Here is a 24986-nt window from a genome sequence, read left to right as displayed (position 1 = left end):
ACTAGAATTGCTGCGTAGGGTAGTGGTTAACATACTCGTCATATCATTTTAAGTGATATACTGACCAAGTGAAACTTATTACAATAACGTACCTTTTTCAAATGTTTATTGCTCAATCTGTCATAAAGCATAAATATTTTGGGGAAAAAAAATGTTTGTACAAAACAAAGTGTTGATTTAGAATAAAAAATATATATTGTTTGGTATTTAAAATAATTTAAAAAAAGTGATCATAAAAAGGCCAACTTGTATAAGAAGGTCTACATATTCTGCATACACTGCTGTTCATAATTTGGGGTCACTTGGCTGAAATGTTTCTCATGATCTTAAAAACCTTTTGAAGGCGTGTGCTTAAATGTTTGAAATTAGTTTTATAGACAAAAATATAATGTACCAACATATTAATTTATTTCATTACAAAACAAAAATGTTATTTAAAAAAAAAAGTTTTTGAAATTGATGACTTGGACCGAATAATAAAGTAAAGCAGCTTCTAAATGCCCAGTATTGATGGGAACTTCTTCAATACTGTTTAAAAAGCATCCCAGGGTGATACCTCAAGAAGCTGGTTGAGAAAATGTCAGGAGGGCATTTCTGCTAATTTTATGCAAAGGTGGTTACTTTGAAGATGCTAAAATATAAGACAGTTTTAATTTATTTGAGATTTTTTTAGTCACAACACAATTCCTATAGTTACATTTCTGTTCTTCCATAGTTTTGATGACTTTACTATTATACTTAGATGTGAAAAGTAATAATAATAAAGAATGAGTAAGTGACCCTAAACTTTTGACCGGTAGTGTATATTGAGATCTGTTTATTCCAGGATATTGTAGTCAACCATGAAAAGTATATGACAAATACAGCAGGGCAGTAAATTAATTTAAATGTATTGTCATTGTAGCTGCTTTTGACTCGAGTCGTCTTATTGCATTTACACGCTTGTTACCAGCAGATGTCCTCAGCGTGCGGTGTTTCGAGCTCTTCGAAACAGTGAATCATTTTCCGAAGCAATTGGTTCAACTTACTTGAAGTTTTGGAAAGCTTCATTTCTGCCATCACTATTAATAACAGTGTAAAAATATCTTAAGCAAGTGAAGTTGATTGTGGTTGTGTGTTTTGCTGCTTAGGAGTATGAATGTCTCGCACTTTACGGACACACAGCCCTCAGTGTGTCCATCATTAAAGATTACGGACAGGTTGGTGAGTATAGAGCCAGAGCGGATCTCTCCTGACAGAGAGCTGCAGTCCCAGGCAAAGCAGGAACCGGAGCAGGTGGAGGAGGGTTGCTGTAAGGCAGGGGTGGCCAATCAACAGCGAGAGTCCATCATTATCAGAGAGTCGCCCAGTCCAGCGGTCAGTGTCATTAGCATTAGCAGTGGCACAGATGAGGAGGAACAAGTACAGAGATGCTCCCTTAACAAGTGAGTTGAATATGCTGTATGCACATACCTTTTGAACATTTATTATGTTCAAGCTGAGTTTTTCTTATCTGGAGGATTATAAACTGAGAGATACAAGGGGACATGTCGTGGAAAAGAGGAATTTATTTTATAAAGAGTTTGATGTGCTATGTAAACCTACTCAGATACACAGATCTTATACGGAAACAGCTGTAAAAATGGGTCAGTCAGAAATTATCATGGAATTGACGTCAACAACCATGAGCATATTAACATTTCCCATGTTACATTGCCTTTTCCTTGTTAAGCAAGCTGGCAAGGGCTGTGTTGTTCTTTCCACATACTAAAAGATTAGTCTATCATAACAGAGGTCATTTACATGTAGATGTCTTAAAGGTGCAGTAATAATAATAAAAACAGACTTTTTAGTTCTAAAGTCCCAGGTATACTTCGTTTTTGCATGTTCTGGATTGCCTCACGCCTGGTAGACTGCGTTGCCTTTGTGAGTATATTCTTCTGACCACGAGCGAATGCGTTTGACGCTTGCCCACTACAACTACTTTGTGATACTCTTTTAGGAGAGTCAATGGCCGGCACATGCACCGACAATGCGCACAGACAGTGACCGGCCGCTGGCCGGCTTTGGGTCAGGCCACGTGGACTGGATTGTTACAATTTACGTTACGCATACTGTGCGCAGAGCGATGCGTCAAGTACACTTTGACCTTAAGGGTCAGAAATCATTTAAAATGTTCATGCAAAACTAAATTGTGACTGCTTTGGGTGCAAGAAACCTTAACATATATATCATTATATTTAAACAATATGTTGAAATCAGGGTAAAAATAAAATGCAACAATTTTAAACTAGGTCCCTTTAAATTCTTTCAAAGGCTGGAATTTCCAAACAAGTTTCTGTTTTGCTTGCATACGTATTGCTCTGTAAACTAAAGTTGAGCTTCATGTGTTGTGTGTTTGACAGGTGTAAGGGCAGTCCTGAGTGTGAGACATGCACAGGCTCTCTGAACATGGAGCGAGTGTGTTCTCTCAGCAGTCCTGACAGCAGTCTGAGCACCAGCTCCTCTGCCTCGGCACAATCCAGCCCGTCACCATGCAAAAGACCCAGCAGGTACAATATTTCATATAGTGTTGTCATGGTACCAAAATTTCAGTAGTCGGAACCAATACCAGTGAAATTCCACGGTTCTCAATTCCAATTTCGATACCACACCAAAAATATGCTAATATTATTATGTGCTATTTAACTTTTCTTACAAGCTGCCAAACTTTTATTCAACAGCTGTCTTGATTTTGATATTTTGATTTATTATTATTATTACAGTGAATATTACATTTTACTATACAGTTGTAATATATTTTTGTTCAATTTCTTCGATTTCAGGCATTTTGAATTGTGCTTTTATTATGACGTGTTTTTTGCCGGAAGCTTCACTTTTCCTTATAAACGGTTCGTGTCACGGCCCAGTGTTGAAGACTTAAGTCACGTCTGAAATCTCATCTGTTTACACTGTCCTTTGAGTCTGACAAATGAAATGTAGGACACAGTTTTGGAGTGTTTGTATTTAGACTACTGGCGTTTGTGTTTGTGGTAATTTTGAAATGTTATGTATTAAATTTTATTACTGTGAAGCACTTTGGTCAACTCAGTTTTTTTAAATGCGAAATAAATAAAGCTGAGCTGAGATTAAAGCGCAAATGATGTGATTTTAATTATATAAATATATATTTTACATGTACTGCGTGGTTCACAATGGATAAGTGTTCTCCTCTGTCATCTCATACAATGTGACTGATTCTCAATGTCTGTGGAGTTTTTAGTGGATGAGCGGTCAGATTTATTTAAAATACGCAGCTTGTCCACAGGAAAATTGCAGCCTTTAGCAGTTTAATAAATCACACTTGGACACATCACGATTTTAATTTGATTGATTGTCCATTTCAGTGTACAAGGAGTAACGGAGCACGCGTTCAAAATAAGCCTGTGAGCCTGTGTCAGTCATATTGCGCGCTGGTACCAGATAGAGTCGATGCTCGGTACTACCAGTACTGCAGAAACACTGGTATCTTTGTATCTTTTTTTATTTTATTATCGACTTGGTACCGAAGTACCGGTACTTTTGACAACACCTATTTCATATTAAAAACTAGTGGGTCTGTTTGTTTCCACTGTGAGGTTGAGTCATCATACAGTATTTTGATGTAGGAGCTGATTATAATTGCTTTTATTCCTAATGTAACAACAGTATATCAGAAGATGACGGCCATGAAAGTGGGTGTGAAACGGTAGATGGGTCCCCCCCTTCAGACTCCTCCCTAGGGCTGCACGATAGCCCCTTCCCCGAAAGACGCTTCCTGACCAATCAGAACCAGAAACCCCAGGCCAGGCGCGGACACCCCAACACAGGGCTGAACAAACCCACAGTGAGGACTGTTGTGGTGCCACCCATGAGAGTGATGAACAATAATCACCATCCCAACAATGAGCAGCACACAGTCGGCACAGGTATGAGCTCACCACAGACTGAAGAATAAGTCTAGTTGTAGGCCTTCAGAAATGGCAAAAAGGTTCTTGCTGAAAATAAAGCAGTTCTTGGTGCATTTAAAAAAATAATACAAATTAGGAACGTTCCTTGTTCAATTAAATTTGAGCTGTATTGAAAGCATCTGTGACATGTTGGGTATTTGCCACAGAAAATAATTTCATCTTGTTCCTCAGATTGTAAAAACAAAAATCACATGTACAGTAATGCACTTACAGTGGTGAGAAAAGACATTTCAGAGGGTTTAGAAAGAGAAATGTGCAGCTCATTTTTTTTACTTACAGGCACTAGCTTTCTGCCATGCTAAATTGTCTTACTTGAGCTGTAAATTGTCTAAATCATCATTTTAGTGGTGGAACTACTTTCCTAGGCAAATTATTTTTTGGTTATGACAATTTCTATGGGTGAAGTTAGCTTCATGTTAATGAGATGTAAGGATGCAACAACTAATCTATAAAATCATTATTTTTGATATTGGAAATCATTGACAACTAATTTCACTATCGAGTTGGATATGTACGACGAGCATGGATAAGCTCTGTCAAGTTGAAGCATTAAAAACACGACCCAAGTTGTCCAGCGCACAAGAGCACATTATGAGGCTTCAAAGAAGATCATAATATGCAAACTGTTTCATGTGAACCGGTTACTGGTTTAGGTACGTTGACAGAGGGCGTATGCTGTTTGATGCACTTAAGTATTGTTTCTCTCCAGTGCATAACTTACATTTAACTGATATGTTCTATGTTTTATAATGTATAGATGTTATAAATTCTAAATCAGGCGTGTATTTCCGCATATTTCGCAAAACTGTTCGTTTTTACCACATGCGAGTCTCTGACTTCACTGAGCTAGCAAGCGCGTGCATCCGTGTCAATCAAAGTGCAATCATTTTGATTAAACTCATGCAACATCATACCTTGATTTCAGTTTCAATGTAATCAATTTTGCAGCCTTCATTGATATCACACTGATGCCTCCATGGCCAAGGTGTGCCGGTTTTAAAGTGTAGTACATAATTTCTCCTCATGTAAGTGCATGTTATACAATGTGCACCAGGATGAGACTTTTCATTGCGAGATTGAATTTGCATTGCATTTACAGAGCAGGGTACTATATTATAAAATGCTGAATATAATGTGTAATAGTGCTAAGGGTCCTGACATTTGATAGTCCTGATAATGCGGCTTGCGTTTCAATGTAATGTCTGATTTCACCAGTAAATTTATACTATGGCAAACATTATTTTACTGGATAAGCATACACAAAAGTTTAGAAACGTAATCAATGACAATACTTTTTTAAAACCTACAAGTTTTATGAGAGAATAGAATCTTGAATTCAACCAAATCCTTACAGCCTTTTATTATTTCTGTTTTTTACAAAATTATATTTTAATAAATATAGGAAATAAAATTTTTAAATGTTTAACAGATGAATCATTTAAGAAATAATCGGAAATTCATCGATTATCAAAATAATTGTTAGTTACAGCCCTAATGAGATGTCATGAAAGTAACCATGTTTACCAGCTTTACATGGTCATGACATGAGTTAAAAGATATAAAACTTTGCACAGACATGGTTAGTGTTTTTTTCACACTCTTCTCATGTTTAAACATCTTGTGCCTATAACGATCATTCCAGTGCAGTCCCTTGCCCTGTAGATTTCCATTGAAAGTGCATTACTGTGTCATTTTTGTGTAAAAACTGTGTAACAAGTAAAAAAAAAAAAAATCCTGTGATAATCATAACATAAGGACCTTAATAACTATCTGTCAACTCAAAACATTGCTTTGTCTTTTGCCAATAAATGTAGCACTATTTTATCTCATTTAAATGCTTAGATTTTACTTAACTGGATTTTTTTTTTAGTTAATGCATCAAACTAACATGCTTTTTTCTCACAGCTTTTTTGACACATTTGCACATTCAAATGTAGTTTTGTGAAATGCTTGTTCGTGTGGTGTACCGACTAGTTTCTCTAAAAGGACATAGTGTACTCTCAAATGGTTCAAAGTTACAAATTAGTGGCATTTCTTTTTTTACATCTCAAATTGGGACATTAATACACAACTTTAGTGTGTGGTCTCAGCCAGTGTCTACTTTACAGGTCATAGGAGAGAAACAGGAAGTTGTCACAGAGGCTGTCGCAGGTGATTATGGGTATAACGTGCACTGCGACCCTGTGTCTTGTGTGCGACATCCCAGTGTTGAGTGAGACCCCCACTTTTCCTTTCGTCCTCCTTTCCCATACCTGATCTCCTCATTCCAGTCTTCATTTTACTTTGCGTGTTAAGTGCCCAATTATTTTTTTTTCTTTTCTGGAACATATTTTCCCAGCCTCCCCCTTGGTACCAAAGCATAACTGTCCTGTTTCCTACATGGAACCAATGCTTTGTCTTCGACGCATGCTATCAACGAAATATTGCTGGATGTGTAAACTCTTTCATTGACTCATCATGGCACATTACCCAGGCAACTTTGTTTGTTTTGGGGTGTCCATGGGAAGTTTGAGAGTTTATGTTTTTCGATACATTGCTGCTAAAGTTTTTTATTTATATTTACTTTGCCAGGAATAAGTTGGTAGGTAGAACTTTTTTTTGTTATTCAACCTTGCAATTCATACTTGTTAGTTTTGATGTTCAAATTATTTAGTTTTTAGCGGAATGTCAGTGAACAAATCCGATCTATCACACTTTTCTTACAAGCTGCAGTTCTTGTGCCAAACTGCAAATATTTCAATATTTTGATCTTACTTTCTCCAGACCATTTTTCTTTTGTATTTTGATCACTTATTTTTTACGTTTTCTGTTTCCCCACTTTCTCTCTTTCTTACACATATACAGTCTTCGAATCCTTCTGCCAGTCCAGAGGTCGCTGCGGCCCAGGACGACTGAGCCATCTTTCCACGCCCACGCTGCCCCGCCAGCAGAAAATGAGCTCTTTATTCCAGCCACAGCAGCCAGGCTTTGGCCAGGTCTGTCTTTATTGAACTCATTTTCAATAATACTATGTGAAATGAAAACTATTATAAAAATGCTGTCTAGCTACAAGGTACCTTCCAAATAAAATAGTCTATTTCTGATATGTAATATTATAATTTGCCTGTATTCACTGAATCTGATTGCTGACATTTAATGAAACACTAGGCTGATTCTATTCTGTTTCCAAAATAATGTCCCATAACCGCACATATTTTAAGTAGATTCGCATTTCATGAAGGAAACACCGGTGCTTGCAAGGCAGCTAAAGAATGGTGTTAGTTTTTGGTGAGCTTAGATTTTAAGCTTTTGTTCTACATAGGGCTGCACGATTTGGACAAAAATATTGCGATTATTTTGAAAATATTGCGATTGCAATTTGAGCTGCGATATGATTAACAAAAAACTAGTAAGTGATTCCTTTTTACCAAGATGTTTTAATGTTTTGCCCATGTTCTACTGCCAGTAAAAGACTTAGACTGCACATTGAGGGTTCACACTTGAGTCCTCTTAAAAAATTTTTTTAAAAACCCTCAAATTTCACTTCAGCCACAAATAAATAAATACATTAAACAGTGAAACAAAGAGAGAGTGAGAGAAAAAACACTGTCTTTGTTTTCACATTGTACCTGTCCAATATGTGCCTATTTTTGTCGACTTTGTGGTACTGTCACAGCCCGCTATTCATCGTCATTATTTTTTGTAACTTGAATATTATGTTATTGTAATATAATATTTTATTGATTTTTATTATTTATTGTTCTAAAATAATGTATTTATGTAATGCACGGTGCATTGCTACGCGTTCCAGTTAAACCAATTTATTTTGGCGACATCTGCATGAAGTTCGTGTGTAGCTGAATTCACAACAGCTGTGCAACCTGCTCTTCATTTTATCATCTCTTCCCTTCACCCATGGGGTGTATTATTTTTATTTGTATATTAACATGTAGCGACCAAACATATTTGGTATTATGCAGAAGTGAAATGTAAGTAAATCTGGAGCGCTTAAAACAGGGGTTTCACACTTAGTGAATGAGATCTATTTCTTTTCATGTATTATAGCAAGATCTACCATGCACATTCTATAAGTAAGCAGTGTTGTCATGATACCAAAATGTTTGTAGTTAGCATTGAAATTTGACTACACTCGATACTATTTTTGATACTACAAGAAATAATAAAACGAATACTAACTTGTTAATTATGTTTCATGTTCTCAACTAATTATTCAAGACAAGTAAACATTCTTTAATAAAATAAGAACAAAGAAACAAAATAAAAGCAATCAATAGAAATCAAGAAATCTTTTAACAGCTTTAAAAGATTTTAACAGCAGTATCAAGTAGACAAATATACGTTCAGAATGAAATGTGGCATAAAACGACTACTGGTCTGTTCTGTATGATTATAATACAGTAATACTTTATAAAGCTACTAAAGTTACTCAGTCAAGAGCAGTGAATGATTGTATCGTTTCGTCGTGCCCTATATTGTTTGATTAGTGTTATAATAACATACTAGACAGCGGCAGGTCTATTATGTCACATTTGAACAATTTTTTTTCATCACTGTTTATATTCACTTGACATAACTGACTGTTTTTTTCCTTAATACCTCACCAAGATGGCCATTTTGGCAGAATTTTAAAATGTATTTGACCATTTAGGCGATTTCGATTTTATTTAGATTAACGGTGCAGCCCTAGTTCTGCGTAAATTAAATGCTGCATAAAATGCTGTGGCTATTATTGTTTAAATGTATGCAGAGTCGGGGGCCTGGGTAGCTCAGCGAGTACTGACGCTGACTACCACCCCTGGAGTCATGAGTTCGAATCCAGGGTGTTCTGAGTGACTCTAGCCAGGTCTCCTAAGCAAACAAATTGGCCCAGTTGCTAGGGAGGGTAGAGTCACATGGGGTAACCTCCTCGTGGTCACAAAGTGGTTCTCGCTCTCGGTGGGGCGCGTGGTGAGTTGTGCGTGGATGCCGCAGAGAATAGCATGACGCCTCCACACGCGCTATGTCTACGCGGTAACGCGCTCAAGCCACGTGATAAGATGCGCAGATTGATGTCTTAGACGCGGAGGCAACTGAGATTCGTCCTCCGCCACCAGGATTGAGTCACTACGCCACCACAAGGACTTAGAGCGCTTTGGGAAGTGGGCATTCCAAATTGGGGAGAAATGGGGAGAAAAATCACCAAAAAAGAGACAGTTCACTACGCTAATTGATTTAAGAGAGAAAACCAGTCACAGTTCAGTATGCAAATATTACAATGGCGTCATTGCTGTTAGTTATATTTTGAGTGCAAAACATTCAATCTAAGTGAATAGGAGATATTCAAATCTTAAATTACTTAAGTTCATAATAAAAAGAGCACCCTTGAGGCTGAATTTATATACAAAGCAAAGTTTGAATGCAGCCTATATGTCAAGAATTTTGAGCTGAATTTATTGCAGAATTGTAATTTTTGTTAGTGTTTCAGAAAAAATGTAGGATTAAAGCTCAGTCAATGAAACTGACATTGATTTTACCTTTTTGTGTGTGTGTGTGTGTGTGTGTGTGTGTGTGTGTGTGTACGTTTTCATCCCACTCAGGTCCAGCATTACGGCTCCTGCCACAAGGAATGGAACGGCAACTACCGGCAGCAGCGCCGGCCGCAGGCCTTCATCCCACCCACGGTGCACGGCCCCGCCTTCCCGCTTCCCCACGGCAGCCCCACACACTCGGCCGCCCACCCGCCACCTCCCGCCCTCCTCTCCTATCCACCTTCCGCGCCCGTGGCCCACCTCTTGCCTTCGCCGTGCCCACCGCCGGCCCCACGGCCCGTCTTGCAGCCCGCCTACAGTCTGGTGCACCACCAGGGCATCAGTGTGGGTATCAACCACAGGCTGCTCCCCTCCCCCACCATGCTCCCGCAGGGCCAGTTCAAAGCCCTTTTTCCCCCGCACTCCTATGTGGCATCGCCCGCCTACGCAGGCTTCCCCCTCAGCCCCAGCAAACTCAGCCAGTACCCCTACATCTGAGCTGGAGCCCGCGGCAACCACGTGCACGCAGCCAGCACTGAAACGCAAGCCGCAAACTTTCTAGCCCCCATAGGGTTTCCTTTTCTTTTTCTTATGAAGTTTGACAGCAGTGATGATAATGCAATTGAAATCGAGCTTTATAGATATCATGATGATTAAAACAAAAGGATGAATGAGTGAGTGAATGAGTGGATTAAAAAAAAAAAAAAGCTCATTTTTAATGTGTTTTTGCACATTTGATACAAAATAAAACCCTAGTCATTAGATCCTCTCCTGTACGGAGAGAAACTCGGCAGACCCCACCCCCCCTTCCCCTATGCTATTTTTTTATATTGCCTTTTGAAGTGCGTATTAGACAGTGACTCTCTTGTTAAGCCATCGCTGTCTCCAGTGGTAAAGCCACACATGCGTGAGAGAGAGAGATAGAGAGTCCCCTTTGTGGCGACCCAGTCATACCTGTCCATATTTTCATTGTAACCCGTGCTCCTCAGTGTTACATCTGTTAAACCGGTGTTGAAAAAGTCACGCTGCATGTTTCTGCATGGGCAAACTTCAACAGGGGAAGGGCTGAAAACTGTTGCTGTTCTCCCTCTGTGTGTTGTACAAATTGCTGCATTGAATCCTGGATTCAACAAACAGTGCCTTAAAATCCATGTTGTTGCAAGGTTACCCCAAGTCCCACTTGCAGTCATGTGTGTACTGGACTGCAGCACTTGAAACTTTAAATCGTTCTTTGTGATTTTTATATTAGGGCTGTTTCATAGATTGATTTGTGCTTGGTGCATTAGCGCATTAGTTGGCTTGCATAGTCTCTACATTGGTGTTGTAAAAGAACGATCACATCACCGTAATTTTATTCATCTCTTGGGGTTGTGACATAGGAATTTTTTTGGAGAGTGGCTTAGGCGTAAGACGATTCAAAGATGTTGAACCAAACCTGCTCGGTCTAAACGAGGACTTGGCCGCAAAGGTTTTTCATGTTTTAAAATCTCAATTAAAATAAATTGACACCTGATTGGCTATTAACCTTTTCTTTGTCTTCAGTTCTCAGTCTTTGTGATTTTACGTCCGTTGAGTGCATGTTTCCACGTAAGATATGGCTCATGAAATGTTTTTTCTACAGGTTTGAACTTTTGTACAGATAACGGAGCGAAATATTGCAATGGATAGCCAGTCGGTTTTCGTTCAATGCCTTAGATGATTTGGTCATTATGATATTCTGAATCAAAAAAGTCCTTTACATGTGTTATTTACAGGTGGATGTTTTTGGGATGCCCTGAGCATGTGTTTGAGAGGTAGCAGATTTAGAATCTTTACGGATAATGCGCTTCGCTGTAGCAGAGGCGTATTCAAATGAACTATGTACAGAAAAAGTTTGAGTACTTTCATATTTGATATTCTGTTTCTACTCTAATAGTATTTACACTGTTTAATGAAACTGCAATACAATCCATAGATTTGGGGTGTACTCTGTTTTTATTTTATTTTCATCAATTCTACATTTATTTTAGAGTTAGAAGTGTTCTTGGTGTTGGAATTGTATCCTGCAGATAGCTCTGATGGTATTTTATGGTTTCATGTTTGCTTTGTGCAGAAATTTTAGTATTGAGTATCCAACTGTAAGTCTGTCATTGCTGGAGTATTCAGTGCTTTATAAGATGAGAGTTGATCGTGTGCAATTTTCTTCATAGATGCATGTGACAAGATACAATTTTTGTTTCGTATGCTCTCTTTTCTCACCATTTAATTAAGGCTTCTTTTTTTTTTTTTTTTTTTTTTTTGGACGCTGGCTGTTTTTATTTCATACATTCCGTCAGGGAGAAATAGCTTTTTTTTCTGTGTGATTAGTTTTTACTTTATTTTTTATCAATTTTCATTAGATATGAGTTTTTCATTAGGTGTGTTTTCCTTTACTGTCACATAATTATGCTTTTGCTACACCAAAGACAGTAATTCATTTCTTAAGCAGAGTAACTACTGTTTTAGCGTAGACCTCAAACATAGTGTAGTTGAGGCCATATTTAACAGAAAAATCTGTAAAAACTTTGAGGTTGATGTTTAGCTTTTTTTGGGCAAGTTATGACTTTGTTTCATTTATTCTTGAATGTATCATAGATAAGCTGCTATATACTGATTGCCACTTCATAATAGCTGTGAAATTAGACTATTAACTATGTTCTTAGCCTTCTTATTTTTATATATGTCTAATTACCTTGAAATAGAAGTGAGGATTTGTTTTTGGTTTTACCGTACTGACTGGCATCAGAAGCATTTGAATGCCTCTCTCTGTTTTGCTTTCTTTCTTTGAAGTGTCATTGTAACTACTGTATTGCAAGTAATGGAGATTTAGTTTTGTGCGTGGGGGGGGGGTTTGTGTTATTTTACGTTTTGTTTGCATCAGTGTTGTATCTGTTGTTCTCTTGGGGCTAATCTTTACGTATTAGATGCATATTGGTATATATCTATCTTATTACGTATATTTGCATTTTGTTAAAGCATAGCTTGCAGGATAGATTTAACTTCCTTTTTTTAAGTATCAATATACATTTTGTATTCTATGACCCTCTTATCTCATCAGTTCAGAATATTAATTTCAATAATGCTTTTAGCACTTGTTGATACTGTTGATAAGCTAGCCAACATTTTAGGTTTGGGCAAAAATCTTTCCGGTCTCATATCGTTAACTACAGTGCTCAGAATTTGTAGTCAAGTTTTTTTTTTTTTTTTTTTTTCTTCCACCTAATGATCAGTTGTTCATTTCATCAAAGTTTTATCAGGTATATTAATGTGTTTAGAAATGAAAAAAAAAAAAAAAAAACATGCACGTTTTTGTTCTTTTGTTTACCAATGAACTCCCATGTAAGGAGGACTGTTAGTTTGCTCAGAAAACTAGGAGTTATCAGACCACCTGTTTTTGCTTAAACATCTTGCTGTGGGTGATTTATTCCCTGCTCTTCAAAGTGAGCAACACTGCATTAGTGCCTTTGAAATGTGCTTAAGACCTTTATATCCATTTTACAAACACTGCCTGTGTTTGTTTCTCTAAATTGTGATGAAAAATCTAGTCACTTGTTGGGTCTGACTTGTGTGTTTGTTCTTGGAACACATCTGAATTCGTAAATTTTTATGACCAACAACAACAACAAATACTATTATGAAGTGATATCAGGGATTATTCTTATTATGCTGACTAAACATCTAAGACACAGTTTTCTTGTATTTGGGAAGCTTGACATAAATACACTGTGAATGTAAACATCAACTCATGTTTCACCACCATGTTGAAACATTTGTTAAATAGAATAAATGAACCATGCCCTTTGTTTAACAGGACTTAACATTATCCAAGTGCATTGCTTTACTCCATTTATTTGGAGATGCTGTCCAAAATGTGTTTTGGTTCCTCAAGTTGTCTTGCTTTATTGTTTTTACTCTATCAGAACAGTGAATCTTTAATATTTAGCATGTAGCACTAGAGAGGAGTACTAAAATTGCTACTCATGCACATAGACAATTGTAGGAATTTATTGCATTAATTTGTTGCAAGTAGACATTTCAGAAATGTGACCTGCATTCTAGTAAGGTCTACCAAACCCAACCTAAATAAGACTGAAATTTAGCCAAAGTGCTAAGGACAGCCGGCTGCATGAGGGATCTGCACACGAAGCTAAAGATGAAATTTCTCCCCAAACCAAACATTTTTAGGTTGTGCTTTGATTTTGTTTTCTTTGATTTCACACAATGTTTTTCTTTTAGACGTTCTTGTACAGTTCATTCAGGGTCCTTGTATTAGTCATATGTGCTACTGTGTAACACTTGCCGTAAGATTTGGGTTGGATTGCTCTATTTTTAACTCTTCTGCAGATTATATTTGATTAAAAGTTAAATCTCACTGCAAGTTATCGAATAATATTTAGACTTAAGAGCAAGCAGACTTGATTTACTAAATCTGAACTGTTACCGTTTTCATACTTGTAGATTTTTGTGGCTTTTTGATTTCTGTTTGCTTTTGATTTCTCTGCTACATTAGTTTGCTATGTAGCCACTGCACTGTGCAATATTCACTATATGAGGACTGGGAAACTTTTTTTTTTTTTTTTTTTTATATGTAATGTCTCTTACAGTTTGCAGTCGTATTTCTCTCTAGTTCTCAGCGATTTATATGTGACCAAGCCTTATGTACTTTGTCACAAAAAGCGGGTTTTCCTGGTGACTATTGGTGAGTGTCAAATTAAAGAAATGATTGTGTATTGTCAAAATTCACTTTGAATTAAAATATATATTGCTGCGGGCACACATTTGGTCTCGGTGCTTTATTTTGATATATTAAGGAAATCTTTTCAATGTATTTGACCACATAAAGGCATGGCATTTTCCATCTTGACTGGATATTGATTTTATTTATTTATACATAAAGGATATGGAGTTTTCCAGCTTGACTGGTTATTCATTTATTTTTATTTATTATTCATTTAATTTATTTTTATTTTATCCTCCCCCCCCCACAAAATCGAAGAAATGGCGCCATCTGGCGGATGGAATCAAAATGACACGTGTTTCTGGGTCTTATGTAATCATCACTTACTACATTCTAAGCATACAATGATATTTATTCTGCAAAAATAAATAAATAAAAAATTCTATATGAATCAGTTTATTGCTCTGCAAATCAATTATTTTGAAGTGCACTATCCTTAGGGTTAATTCTTCATTACTTTATGCCTCAAGAATAAATAGAAAAAAAGAAGTAAAAAAAGAAAGAAAAAACAGGTTTGGTTTGAACATTTGTAAGTAGCATTTTAACCCTTGTGCATTAATTAAAAAAGTGTTACTCTGAGGTCCTTCGAGGACAAAAATGTGCACGTCAAATAACTGCCATAATAATATATATATATATATATATATATATATATATATATATATATATATATTAATATTATTTTCCACTTTCAATGAGTTAATTTTTTTAACCAACATCAGTCCTGATCATAATTTTTAGGATTTTAACCCTTTAAATGCCGGTTTGTTTATATAATGCCACTGTTGTTTTTCACACATACACACGCAAACATTTCTTAATACACACATACAAAACACACTCTGACATCCATACCAACACACCCACAAAATTTTAGCTGCATCATTTATTCAACTGGCCTGCAGTGCTCTATAATACAGCAAACGGAAAATAGGATAAAAGCATGTAAATATGAGAAAAATGACGCCATCTGGTGGAAAATATAAAAAATTAACATATTTTGAAGCCAGGGCTCTGGAATGAAAGGTATAATAATATCTTAGAATTCATGATTTTATGCTTTAATGGCACTGGGATCAAATACTGCAGTTTTAATGGGTTGCAATGGGGACATTTTTTGTCCTGAAGGTCCTGAGTGTAACTATTTTGTGTACACAGTGTATTATAGATGTATTTTAGGAACTGAGGTTGAAATAGCGAAATTCCCCCAAAAATACACACCTTTCGCAAAATTTATGCCGTTGGCGTTAGCACAGCCAAAGTGATCGAAAAAGACAAAAATGTCCCGAAGGGTTAATCACAATATTGAACTTCCTAGGCATAAACTTATACTTGATTACTGTTGAACCCTTATCAAAATCTCCTAGTTTTGATTGGGATGCGACCCTCCAGAAATCCAGGTCACTGAATCCAGTGAATTCAGTGATTTTTCTCTCTTATTTAATAGCCTAATTTTATGAATGTGCTTGTATAGGAAATATATTTGCTGAAAGCTGCGTGAGGAATTTAAATCAGCATTTTAAGCTGTTAAAAGAGTCAATATCAGTATTGCAGAATAGTGCAAGATGTCTCGGCACAGAAGCACATTTTCATTCGTTTATACACCGACACTGGTCGTCATCATCATCTAATCCCAGTAGAGGTCGTCTTCCTCGTTCTCATCAGTCCTCATTATAACGCGCCTCATCACCAGTTTGCCTGCATACCCGCGCTCGCGCACCGGATACGTGATATTTTCCCAATCAAAAGGAGACGATTTTCTGTCGCAACATTATTGATATAATTGCACGATTATAAGATTGCGGCGTTTGGTATTTCAATACAGAATCTGCTGCTGGTAAAATGCGATAACCTGTTACAATAACGCTCGCGTGATTGATGTGGTGGTCGCTGCTGTTTGATGGTTTGCAGACGCATCGCCTGTAAAGTTTCGATGCTGCCGCGTCGGCTGACCTAGAGCAAAACAGTGGAGAGAAGACCTCAGTCTAAGGAACTGGAAAGGATAGATCAAATGTCTTTTTCGGGACCTTTCGGCCTATTGCTGAATTTATATCTAGCCAGATGGCCCCAAGAAATGCGCGTAACGGTTTCTACATTTTGGGCTCCAGTAACGGGAATTGCAAAGCTGGAACCCAAGCCATGTCGGAATGGATAGGCTTATCGTGGTCGCATAACGCTGGCCGAAAATGTGTTGACCTGGACGGAGTCAGAGTGTGGACCAAATGTCTGATATCTGTTGGAATTACGTTGCTCCTGGTACCGTCCATACTGGCCATAGATGGTGAGATATTTTGGGCATATTTTGTTGACAACCTGTTTGAGTGCTCAGGTTCCATTATGGAACCCACTTTGTCCTTTCAAAAACGTTCTTTTCATTTTAAAATTTGAATAATTTTAAATGAACTGCAATTGGCTTTGAAGATTCCATTAACTTTAATTTGGCGGGTATTTAAACGCAATGCTGAATATATATATATATATATATATATATATATATATATATATATATATATATATACAGCCTCTCTCATGAATACATTCTTTGAAAACAATGACATAGAGAAAAATACAAACAAAATGAGCTATTTTACTCTTTCATGCGTGTTTGTTACCGTGAGATTTGCTATGTCTTTTGTGGCTAAGCGACACCATATTTGCGCTTAAGACGCACATACACAGACGCAACAAAACCTATTCAGACCAAAACAACAATGCAGGTAGCCCTACATCACTGTAAAGCACTTGTGTATAAACAGCATGTGACGTCTGAGGGCATGAAGTGCTGCAGTGCTGGGCGCTCTGTGTTCGGTCCTCAGCCATTTTTATCCATTTTCAGTTCTTGGCGATTTTGCGCCCTCGCGAACCAAGCGCATGATTGCACAAGTATGGAGATTTAGTCATCATAACCGAGATATGTCCACGAATATTCGTTTAGGCTTTGGTGGAACCTGTGATTATAGTGTGTTGCTCGTATTGTTGTTGGTGTTGAAAGCAAAGACAAGCTACAGGAAGTGTCAACTGGATAGAGAACCAAATTCCTTCTTCCTGCTGTGAATTGTAGAGATTAAAAACTCAGATGTGTTAAATAAGGTGCAGGTAATGTAGAGGCTTAAACACAAGCCTCTTAAAAAAAATGCTAAACCCCCAGCCAACACAGAATGTTCCCTCAATGTAAATATCCTTTTTGGTTATTTCGGGGAACCATTATTTAACATTACTGGAACTATTCCCAGAAGGTACAAGAACTAACCATTGTTTGCTGAGCTATAGCAGAAACCAGAATAAAAAAAATAAAAAAATATCAGTGTAATTCACACAAAACTATTACTTGAATACACATCTACTATGATGAACATTTTCTCAATTACTGAGTTCAAAGTCATTTTGATATTTTTCTGGGAATTAAATTTGAAGTAAAAAAAAAGAAAAGAAAAAAAGTCATGTGATTTAACCATCTGGAGACAGTAAAAAAAAAAAAAAAGTGAAATATTTTTTATTAAAAAATAATAAAAAATACTGAAATAATTTTTAATATTTGGGGGAGAAGTAGTCTACCAAATCAAAATCAACATGTTGGTTGCCATTTTGTGAAGGGAAAATAAAACATTAAACAGAGAGGTCCCATGTAGACCTCAAAATTGTGTGTGAATTTATGAAAAGTCACATTTTGTTCAGGTCATTTGGAATAACCCTAAGAAAAAGTATTGACATTCTTGAAACAATTCATTACAGTTGTAAAAAAAACTGACTTTTTTACCTTAAAGTATGTAAGAAAAAGTTTTGTATTTAAAGGAACATATTTTAATACTGTGACGAAGAGGAGGGCAGGGCCGTGACTATGCACGCTGGGCCTCCAATTGGGCTAATCATCCGAGGAGAGGGATAAGTGCAGTGGAACACGGCAGTTTGAGAGAGAGAGAGAGAGAGACACGTGCAGCTGCCATGTGTGCCTTTATGTTTTTTTGTCGTTTTGTTTAAGTTCCTGTTAAAATATTACTGTGATTGTTCAACCGGTTCCTGCCTCCTCCTTTCCCATTTCAACCTTGTTACATTGGTGCCGAAGCTCGGGAAGGAGGAGGGATGCGCTGTCGTGGAGTCCTCGCCACTGCCATTCACCCAAAGGAGCAGCCTCGGCCATCTGCTGGGAGACGAAGGACTTGCTGCCGGCCGCCTGGACGTGGAGGAACGGCTGCCATTTGCGAGGGGAGGAGGGGCTCGCTGCTGGCCGCCTGGAGCGGTGGAGCCGCTGCCAGGGGCGGAGGAGTTCCCTACCGACCACCAAAACGCTGGGAGGAGCGGCTGTCGTTCGCCAGAGGGTGGAGGAGTGATTGAGGACCAGGCGACGGCATGTCTGGGAACCAGCGAGCAAGTTTTTTTTCTCTCTCTCTCCTCTCTCTCACTCACTATCGCTCTACCTTGCCCTTTCCCTCTACTCTTTTTTTTGCTTTTGTTTTGTTTTTTCCCTCCCCTCATCCCCCTCCCCAGCCCTAGAGAGGCGGGGAAAAGCCTGCCAGCAGGCGGGGCCAGAAGGGCAGCGACAACCCGGAGTGGAGGGGGGGAGATGTACGTCATGCCGGGGGTTCCCCGGCCTGAGGCACGCCCAGCCCCCAATTGGGCTAATCAGCCGAGGAGAGGGATAAGTGCAGAGGAACACACCAGTTCGAGAGAGAGAGAGCCACATGCAGCTGCCATGTGTGTGTTTCTGTTTTTGTGTCTTTTTAAGTTCCTATTAAAATATTACTTTGTTCAGCCAGTTCCCCCTGTCTCCTTTCCCATTTCAACCTTGTTACAAATACCTTTTACTTAAAGGTTACACAACATGAATTTTTTTAAGTTAATATTTAAATTACTATTATTATTATTAGTATTTTAGAAAATGCTATAAATGTTTTTCAGAAATGTATGAAACCAAATTTGACACAAAAATGCCTTTCTACAAACATGAGGTGTGTTTTAAACTAGATTTTAAAGAAGATTTCTCATTTTGATCACCCAGAGAAACTTATTTGGCAATGACCCTTTTATTATTCAGATTTTATATGATTTTCACAACATTTCAATGACAGTAGCTCAGTTGGTTGGGTAAGTCCATGTGTAAAACTAGGCTGCAGGTTCTTATAGACAATTGCAGCTTCATTCCTCAGAATGATATTGATCTGTAGGCTGTTCTAGAGGTGCATAAGTATGCCACAGAACCTTTGGGTTCTTCAGCCATGAAAAGTCCAGTAATAGAACAATGGCTCTTGCCCGAGGACCAGAAGAGCATTTAAACTAACTGATGGTTTAATTTGTACAAACAAGTCCAGCGTTGATTTTGTCAACCGTAAACCAACCCCAGGCATAGTGTCCCTGTCAAAGCATTTCAAATGCTGATATCAAAAAGGCAGATTACATAAACGCATCTTCTAAAGCTAGAATTACGTCAGATTAGATACATGTTGACATATAGATAAATGTGGTCTGGAACACAGGCTTAATACACAGAGGTAAGGAGCCTCTGCCTTCTCATTCATAAAACCACTATTGTCCTTGTTGGCTTTGAGCTGGGGCTATGGCGACTTGCCAGACACACTTGTGACTTGCTGAGTATGAGGCATCTCTCCTCAATTCCCCTACAGTGATGCTCCTGCTAGTCAATAGGAGCCTGCTGTGCTATGTTGCCATGGGAACTGATCAATTTTTTTTTTTTTTTTTTACCAGATTGGAAAGAGTGAGTGTATTACCAGAATGACAGTGATAAACCGCTCCGGTTGGTTTTTCAAAGGCCTTTCTGTGGCCTTGGACCCTCTGTGCCTGTATTCAGTAATTTGCTAAACAAAAGTGGGCTAGTTCATGCTTTGTTTTGCCACTTGTCAATACAAAGGTTGTGTTCAACAGAGGACCAAAGCCAAGTTTTAATAGAGTAAGCATAGTGTTTTCCCTCTATAGTCTGATGTGCAATTATTGCAGAAATGGGTCTCTCAATTTTCCTTAAAGGTGATAAATGGAAACATTTGTAGAAATAATTCAAATTCATTTGGTAGCATTATTAGTATTCTGAAATGACTGTGAGTGTTTGGTGCAGTACACAACATGCATTGCTGTGTACATTGAGTAGTTGGTGAATAGGTGTAGTGCCATGTATAAACGATCCTGCTCAGCCTGCGCCAAGCGGGATTTGAACTGGGGTCTCTGGCATGGGAGGTAGACACACTAACGAGAAGGCTGAACGCTACAGGCTCTAGTGTCAGTTGCTAGTGCACCTCTTGAAGCCAGGGGAGTGAGGTTTACGTATACCATACAGCTATCACGTACCAGCTGGCTCTCGTTTCACATGCAGGGGCACATTTGCACTTGATTAACGCTATTGAATTTTGCTCGAGTTTTTATGTACAGTGTTAAACAACAAGATCCATAATATTGTTTGATAATATTAATGCTTTAAATGTTTGTAATAATTCTTGTTAATTAAGCTTATGTTGATATCTGTTTGTGAATCTGAGCATGCTGTGATATATAGTTACTGGTTATTTTAATTTTATGATTTCAGAAACCTTGCATATGTCCACTACTTAAGCAATCAATAAAAACCTCAATAATACCTGCATGCCTCTGAGTTCTCTTATAGGAACACTGTAGCGGCCAGTGTTTAATTCCCCAGCATTTTAAAGTCCCCCAGTGAACAGTTTTACACAAAATCATGCCTAGATGCCCCTGGTGAGCAATTCAAAGTCTAGTGTGGCAAGCAAAAAAAAAAAAAAAAAAAAAAATCAAAAAGAGGTGGTTAGTGGATTCTTTAAAAGGAATCAAATCCTTATTAAGAGGAACCAGACTCAGCTGGGGGTGTCCTCTGGCTTTAAAATAAATGTACAGTAGATATGCCAATATAATTTAGCTATATAGTACACTACTGGCCAAAAGTTTGGAATAATGTACAGATTTTGCTGTTTTGGAAGGAAATTGGTACTTTAATTCACCAAAGTGGCATTCAACTGATCACAAAGTATAGTCAGGACATTACTGATGTAAAATACAGCACCATCACTATTTGAAAAAAGTCATTTTTGATAAAATCTAGACAGGCCCCATTTCCAGCAGCCATCACTCCATCACCTTATCCATGAGTAATCATGCTAAATTGCTAATTTGGTACTAGAAAATCACTTGCCATTATATCAAACACAGTTGAATGCTGTTTGGTTTGTTAAATGAAGCTTAACATTGTCTTTGTGTTTGTTTTTGAGTTACCACAGTATGCAATAGACTGGCATGTCTTAAGGTCAATATTAGGTCAATAATGGCAAAAAAGAAACTGCTTTCTCCAGAAACTCATCAGTCAATCATTGTTTTGAAGAATGAAGGCAATACAATACTTGAAGATTTCATACAAATGTGTACACTACAGTCTTCAAAGACAAAGGACAACTGGCTCTAACAAGGACAGAAAGAGATGTGGAAGGACAGATGTACAACTAAACAAGAAGATAAGTACATCAGAGTCTCTAGTTTGAGAAATAGATGCCTCACATGTCCTCAGCTGACAGCTTCATTGAATTCTACCCACTCAACACCAGTTTCATGTACAACAGTAAAGAGAAGACTCAGGGGTGCAGGCCGTATGGGAAGAATTGCAAGAAAAATCCACTTTTGAAACAGAAAACAAAAGAAAAGTTTAGAGTGGACAAAGAAACACAGACATTGGACAACAGATAATTGGAAAAGAGTGTTATGGATCTTAACCCCATTGAGCTTTTGTGGGATCAGCTAGACTGTAAGGTGTGTGAGAAGTGCCCGACAAGACAGCCACATCTATGGCAAGTGCTACAGGAAGTGTGGGGTGAAATGTCACCTGAGTATCTGGACAAACTGACAGCTAGAATGCCAAGGATCTGCAAAGCTGTCATTGCTGCACGTGGAGGATTTTTTGATGAGAACTCTTTGAAGTAGTTTAAGAAGTTCTGAATTTTTTTTTTTTCAAATTGTAATTTTAATTTTTCATGTTATTAATGTCCTGACTATACATTGTGATCAGTTGAATGCCTCTTTGGTGAATAAAAGTACCAATTTCTTTCCATAAGAGCAAAATCTGTACATTATTACAAACATTTGGTCACCAGTGTGTGTATAGAGTATACAGTGTAGAGTATAGAATGTGTAAAACAGGTCATGTGTTTAATGGGGATATTAAAGAAATGATAGTTGTTTTTTTTTTTTTCTCGCTTATTTTGGATATCACAGTGAGAGACAGGGTGAGGACAGCAGCCAGGCAGGCATTTCAGATGAGCAGGTAAGAATTTACATTTTCTGATAGGAAAGAATGTTTGAAATTACACACAATATACAAATATTTAAGAGTTTACTATGAAAGTTTTTTTTAAATTATTATTTATTTATATGTGAATTAATTTGAACTGTTATTATGCACTCTTTAATGTATTTTAATGACACATACTCTTTTGAGCATAAATGCTTGGTTGGTTGGAGACTCGCAGTCCTGTAGTTATTATTAAAGGCTACAGAGAGAGAGGGAGATAGATAGACAGACAGACAGACAGACCACAGAGCCACAGTGTTTAAAATAATCAGGGGAATCAACCTCCAGTACCAATGGCTTGCTTAGTGTTCTCTACAGAAGTATTTTAACATCGAAAAATTACACACATCACCTTTAATAAATCTGTTTTTTGTTCAGTAACTCATAATTCAGATTTGATAACATGGAAAACAAGTCCATCTCATCCTCTCAAAACATTTGAAGCATCATTGCAAAGCCCATCTGTTCACCCTCAAGAGGAGAGCTGCATTAAAAAAAACAAAACAAAAAAAACAAATGACATTACCATGAGTCTTTGATTCACAGCCATGTACTCTTTAAATGACTGACAACAAAAGGAGAGCTTTAATACATTGTTAACGCTGCTATTAATATAATTTGAATTTACATCAAAGACTTTAGGTTTAAATAATGATGATGACGTTGCTGTGAAATATTCATATGGTTAATGATGAGGTCAGCATACAACATTTACATATTAACACTCCAGTCTGACATTCCTTTGTTTGCCTGCCACAGAATTTAACTAAAATTTCATGCATTTTAACAGTTTTTGAGAACTCAAACATTGCAGTTAAAATATATAATTGTTAAAGGGAGCTTCTATGAATATTCCTGTAACATATCATTCTGTTTGAATATTTAGACTAGATTTGCATTTAAATGAAATGCCTTATGAGGGCTGCTTTGCCGTTGTCATGACACTCAGCACATGTCTTGTTTTCAGTTAGCTGCATGGAAGAATCAATACCGTCACTGCGCAGTGTAAAGGTTGCTTTAAAAATATGCAAAGAAAAGAGATATAAGAGCAAATAGATGTTGGAAAGAAGACCAACTGCAATTCTGTATGCAAATATTACAATGATGTCATCGCGGTCTGTTACATTTTCATGCGGAACATTCTATCAATGTAAGTCAAAAGCAGATCTGCAAACATTTACAAAACTCGAAAATAGAAAGCATACCTAAGTCTGAAAGTATCTACAAAACAAAGCAATCTGGTCTCATAGAATCACGTTAAACTTCATTTTCGCAATACGATTTTTACGTGGCCTTTTGTACATATGTACGCGGCAGTGTCCTGGTTAAATGAACACTAGAGGCGCTAAAACAACGACTTCTGTTCCTTTCACTTAAATCACAAGTAAAACTGCAGATAATCAGTTCATAATCACTAAACTTTGGACACTAAATGTTGCGCTTGAGATGGAAACGACTGGGGTACGAGTGCTGAGGTGCACACAAGTTGATTTTTATGACACTATCGCTTAGGTTTAGGGTAGGGTGGTAGATTTTGTTCATTTAAAACATAAAACAGCATTAATCTTAACTTAATCTGTTTGGGAGAGAATTCAACTTGCTTTTAGCACAACACAGTGTACATTTCGGAACAGCAAAGACATATGTGTAAGGAGCCACGTAATATCAGTTGTTTTTTTGTTATGTTTTTTGTTTGTTTTTTTGCCACAGTCATGTTATATTCATGAGATCAGCCTCAAAAGTTTTAATGGAACCTGTACATTTAATGGTTGATTAATTAAGGCAGAATTAATTGCAGATGTTGTATAGTTAAAGGTGCTCTCAGTAACCTTTGTTTTTGTGTCATCTTTGGCTTACAGTGACACCTAGCGGCTTGGATGCAGCATCATTTAAAATCAATAGTTTTCAGTTTCAGATGCCATTGTAGAATTGTAGTGTTCACAGTCAGCCATGATTACTTTAATAATGAGTGAAAGTGTCAAATAAGAGGACGGTTACTGAGATTAAGCAAGCAGTATTCGGCTGGTCATGTGATTCTAACATGGCAGCCCCCATGTGCGGACCCTCTCAATGTAGAATAAAACAGCTTTCATACGGTTACTGATATGATTGGAGTCTTCATTTTAATGTGAGAGGTCATGATTTTGTACATATATTGCAAAAATATAATTTATATCTTTAGGAGTTCAACTTTTTTAATGAGGAAAAAATTACTGAGTGCACCTTTAAGGTTAGGAGTTTAGAACAAGCCATTACCAGACTGTTGGAGGAATATTAACATGCTGCCTTGCAAGCACTGTAATTACTTATCCTAGCTGCTTGTTAAAATTCCCAACCTGGACAACCAGATGTTTGTGCAAATACTATATGTGGAACTGCTTCTGTCTTTTAAGCATGATAGACCTACAGAGATTTATTTAATTTCTCAAAGCCTTTTTAAGCCAAATTAGTTTGCTTTTTTA

The 24986-nt window shown here is 37.4% G+C and overlaps 2 protein-coding genes across 6 annotated transcripts in view; both read left to right on the top strand.

The window, feature by feature from the left end:
• Window positions 1–14349, top strand: part of LOC127437484 (homeodomain-interacting protein kinase 3-like) — a 70776-nt gene extending 56427 nt beyond the window's left edge. Inside the window, exons 12-16 of the mRNA XM_051692425.1 lie at window positions 1131–1424; window positions 2385–2531; window positions 3667–3926; window positions 6813–6943; window positions 9545–14349. Coding sequence (XP_051548385.1) covers window positions 1131–1424; window positions 2385–2531; window positions 3667–3926; window positions 6813–6943; window positions 9545–9973 — 1261 coding nt within the window. The 3' untranslated portion in view covers window positions 9974–14349. The remainder of the gene's footprint in view (window positions 1–1130; window positions 1425–2384; window positions 2532–3666; window positions 3927–6812; window positions 6944–9544) is intronic.
• Window positions 14350–15915: 1566 nt separating this feature from the next.
• Window positions 15916–24986, top strand: part of LOC127437584 (UPF0606 protein KIAA1549L-like) — a 76976-nt gene continuing 67905 nt past the window's right edge. For all 5 annotated transcript variants that reach the window (XM_051692603.1, XM_051692605.1, XM_051692604.1 and 2 more), the window contains exon 1: window positions 15916–16512. In XM_051692603.1, coding sequence (XP_051548563.1) covers window positions 16293–16512 — 220 coding nt within the window. In that variant the 5' untranslated portion in view covers window positions 15916–16292. The remainder of the gene's footprint in view (window positions 16513–24986) is intronic.

The sequence above is a fragment of the Myxocyprinus asiaticus genome, chromosome 48 (genome assembly GCF_019703515.2).
Source record: "Myxocyprinus asiaticus isolate MX2 ecotype Aquarium Trade chromosome 48, UBuf_Myxa_2, whole genome shotgun sequence".
NCBI classification, from domain to species: Eukaryota; Metazoa; Chordata; class Actinopteri; order Cypriniformes; family Catostomidae; genus Myxocyprinus; species Myxocyprinus asiaticus.
Note: the sequence above shows the minus strand (reverse complement) of the source record. Positions and strands in the feature narration are given on the sequence as shown.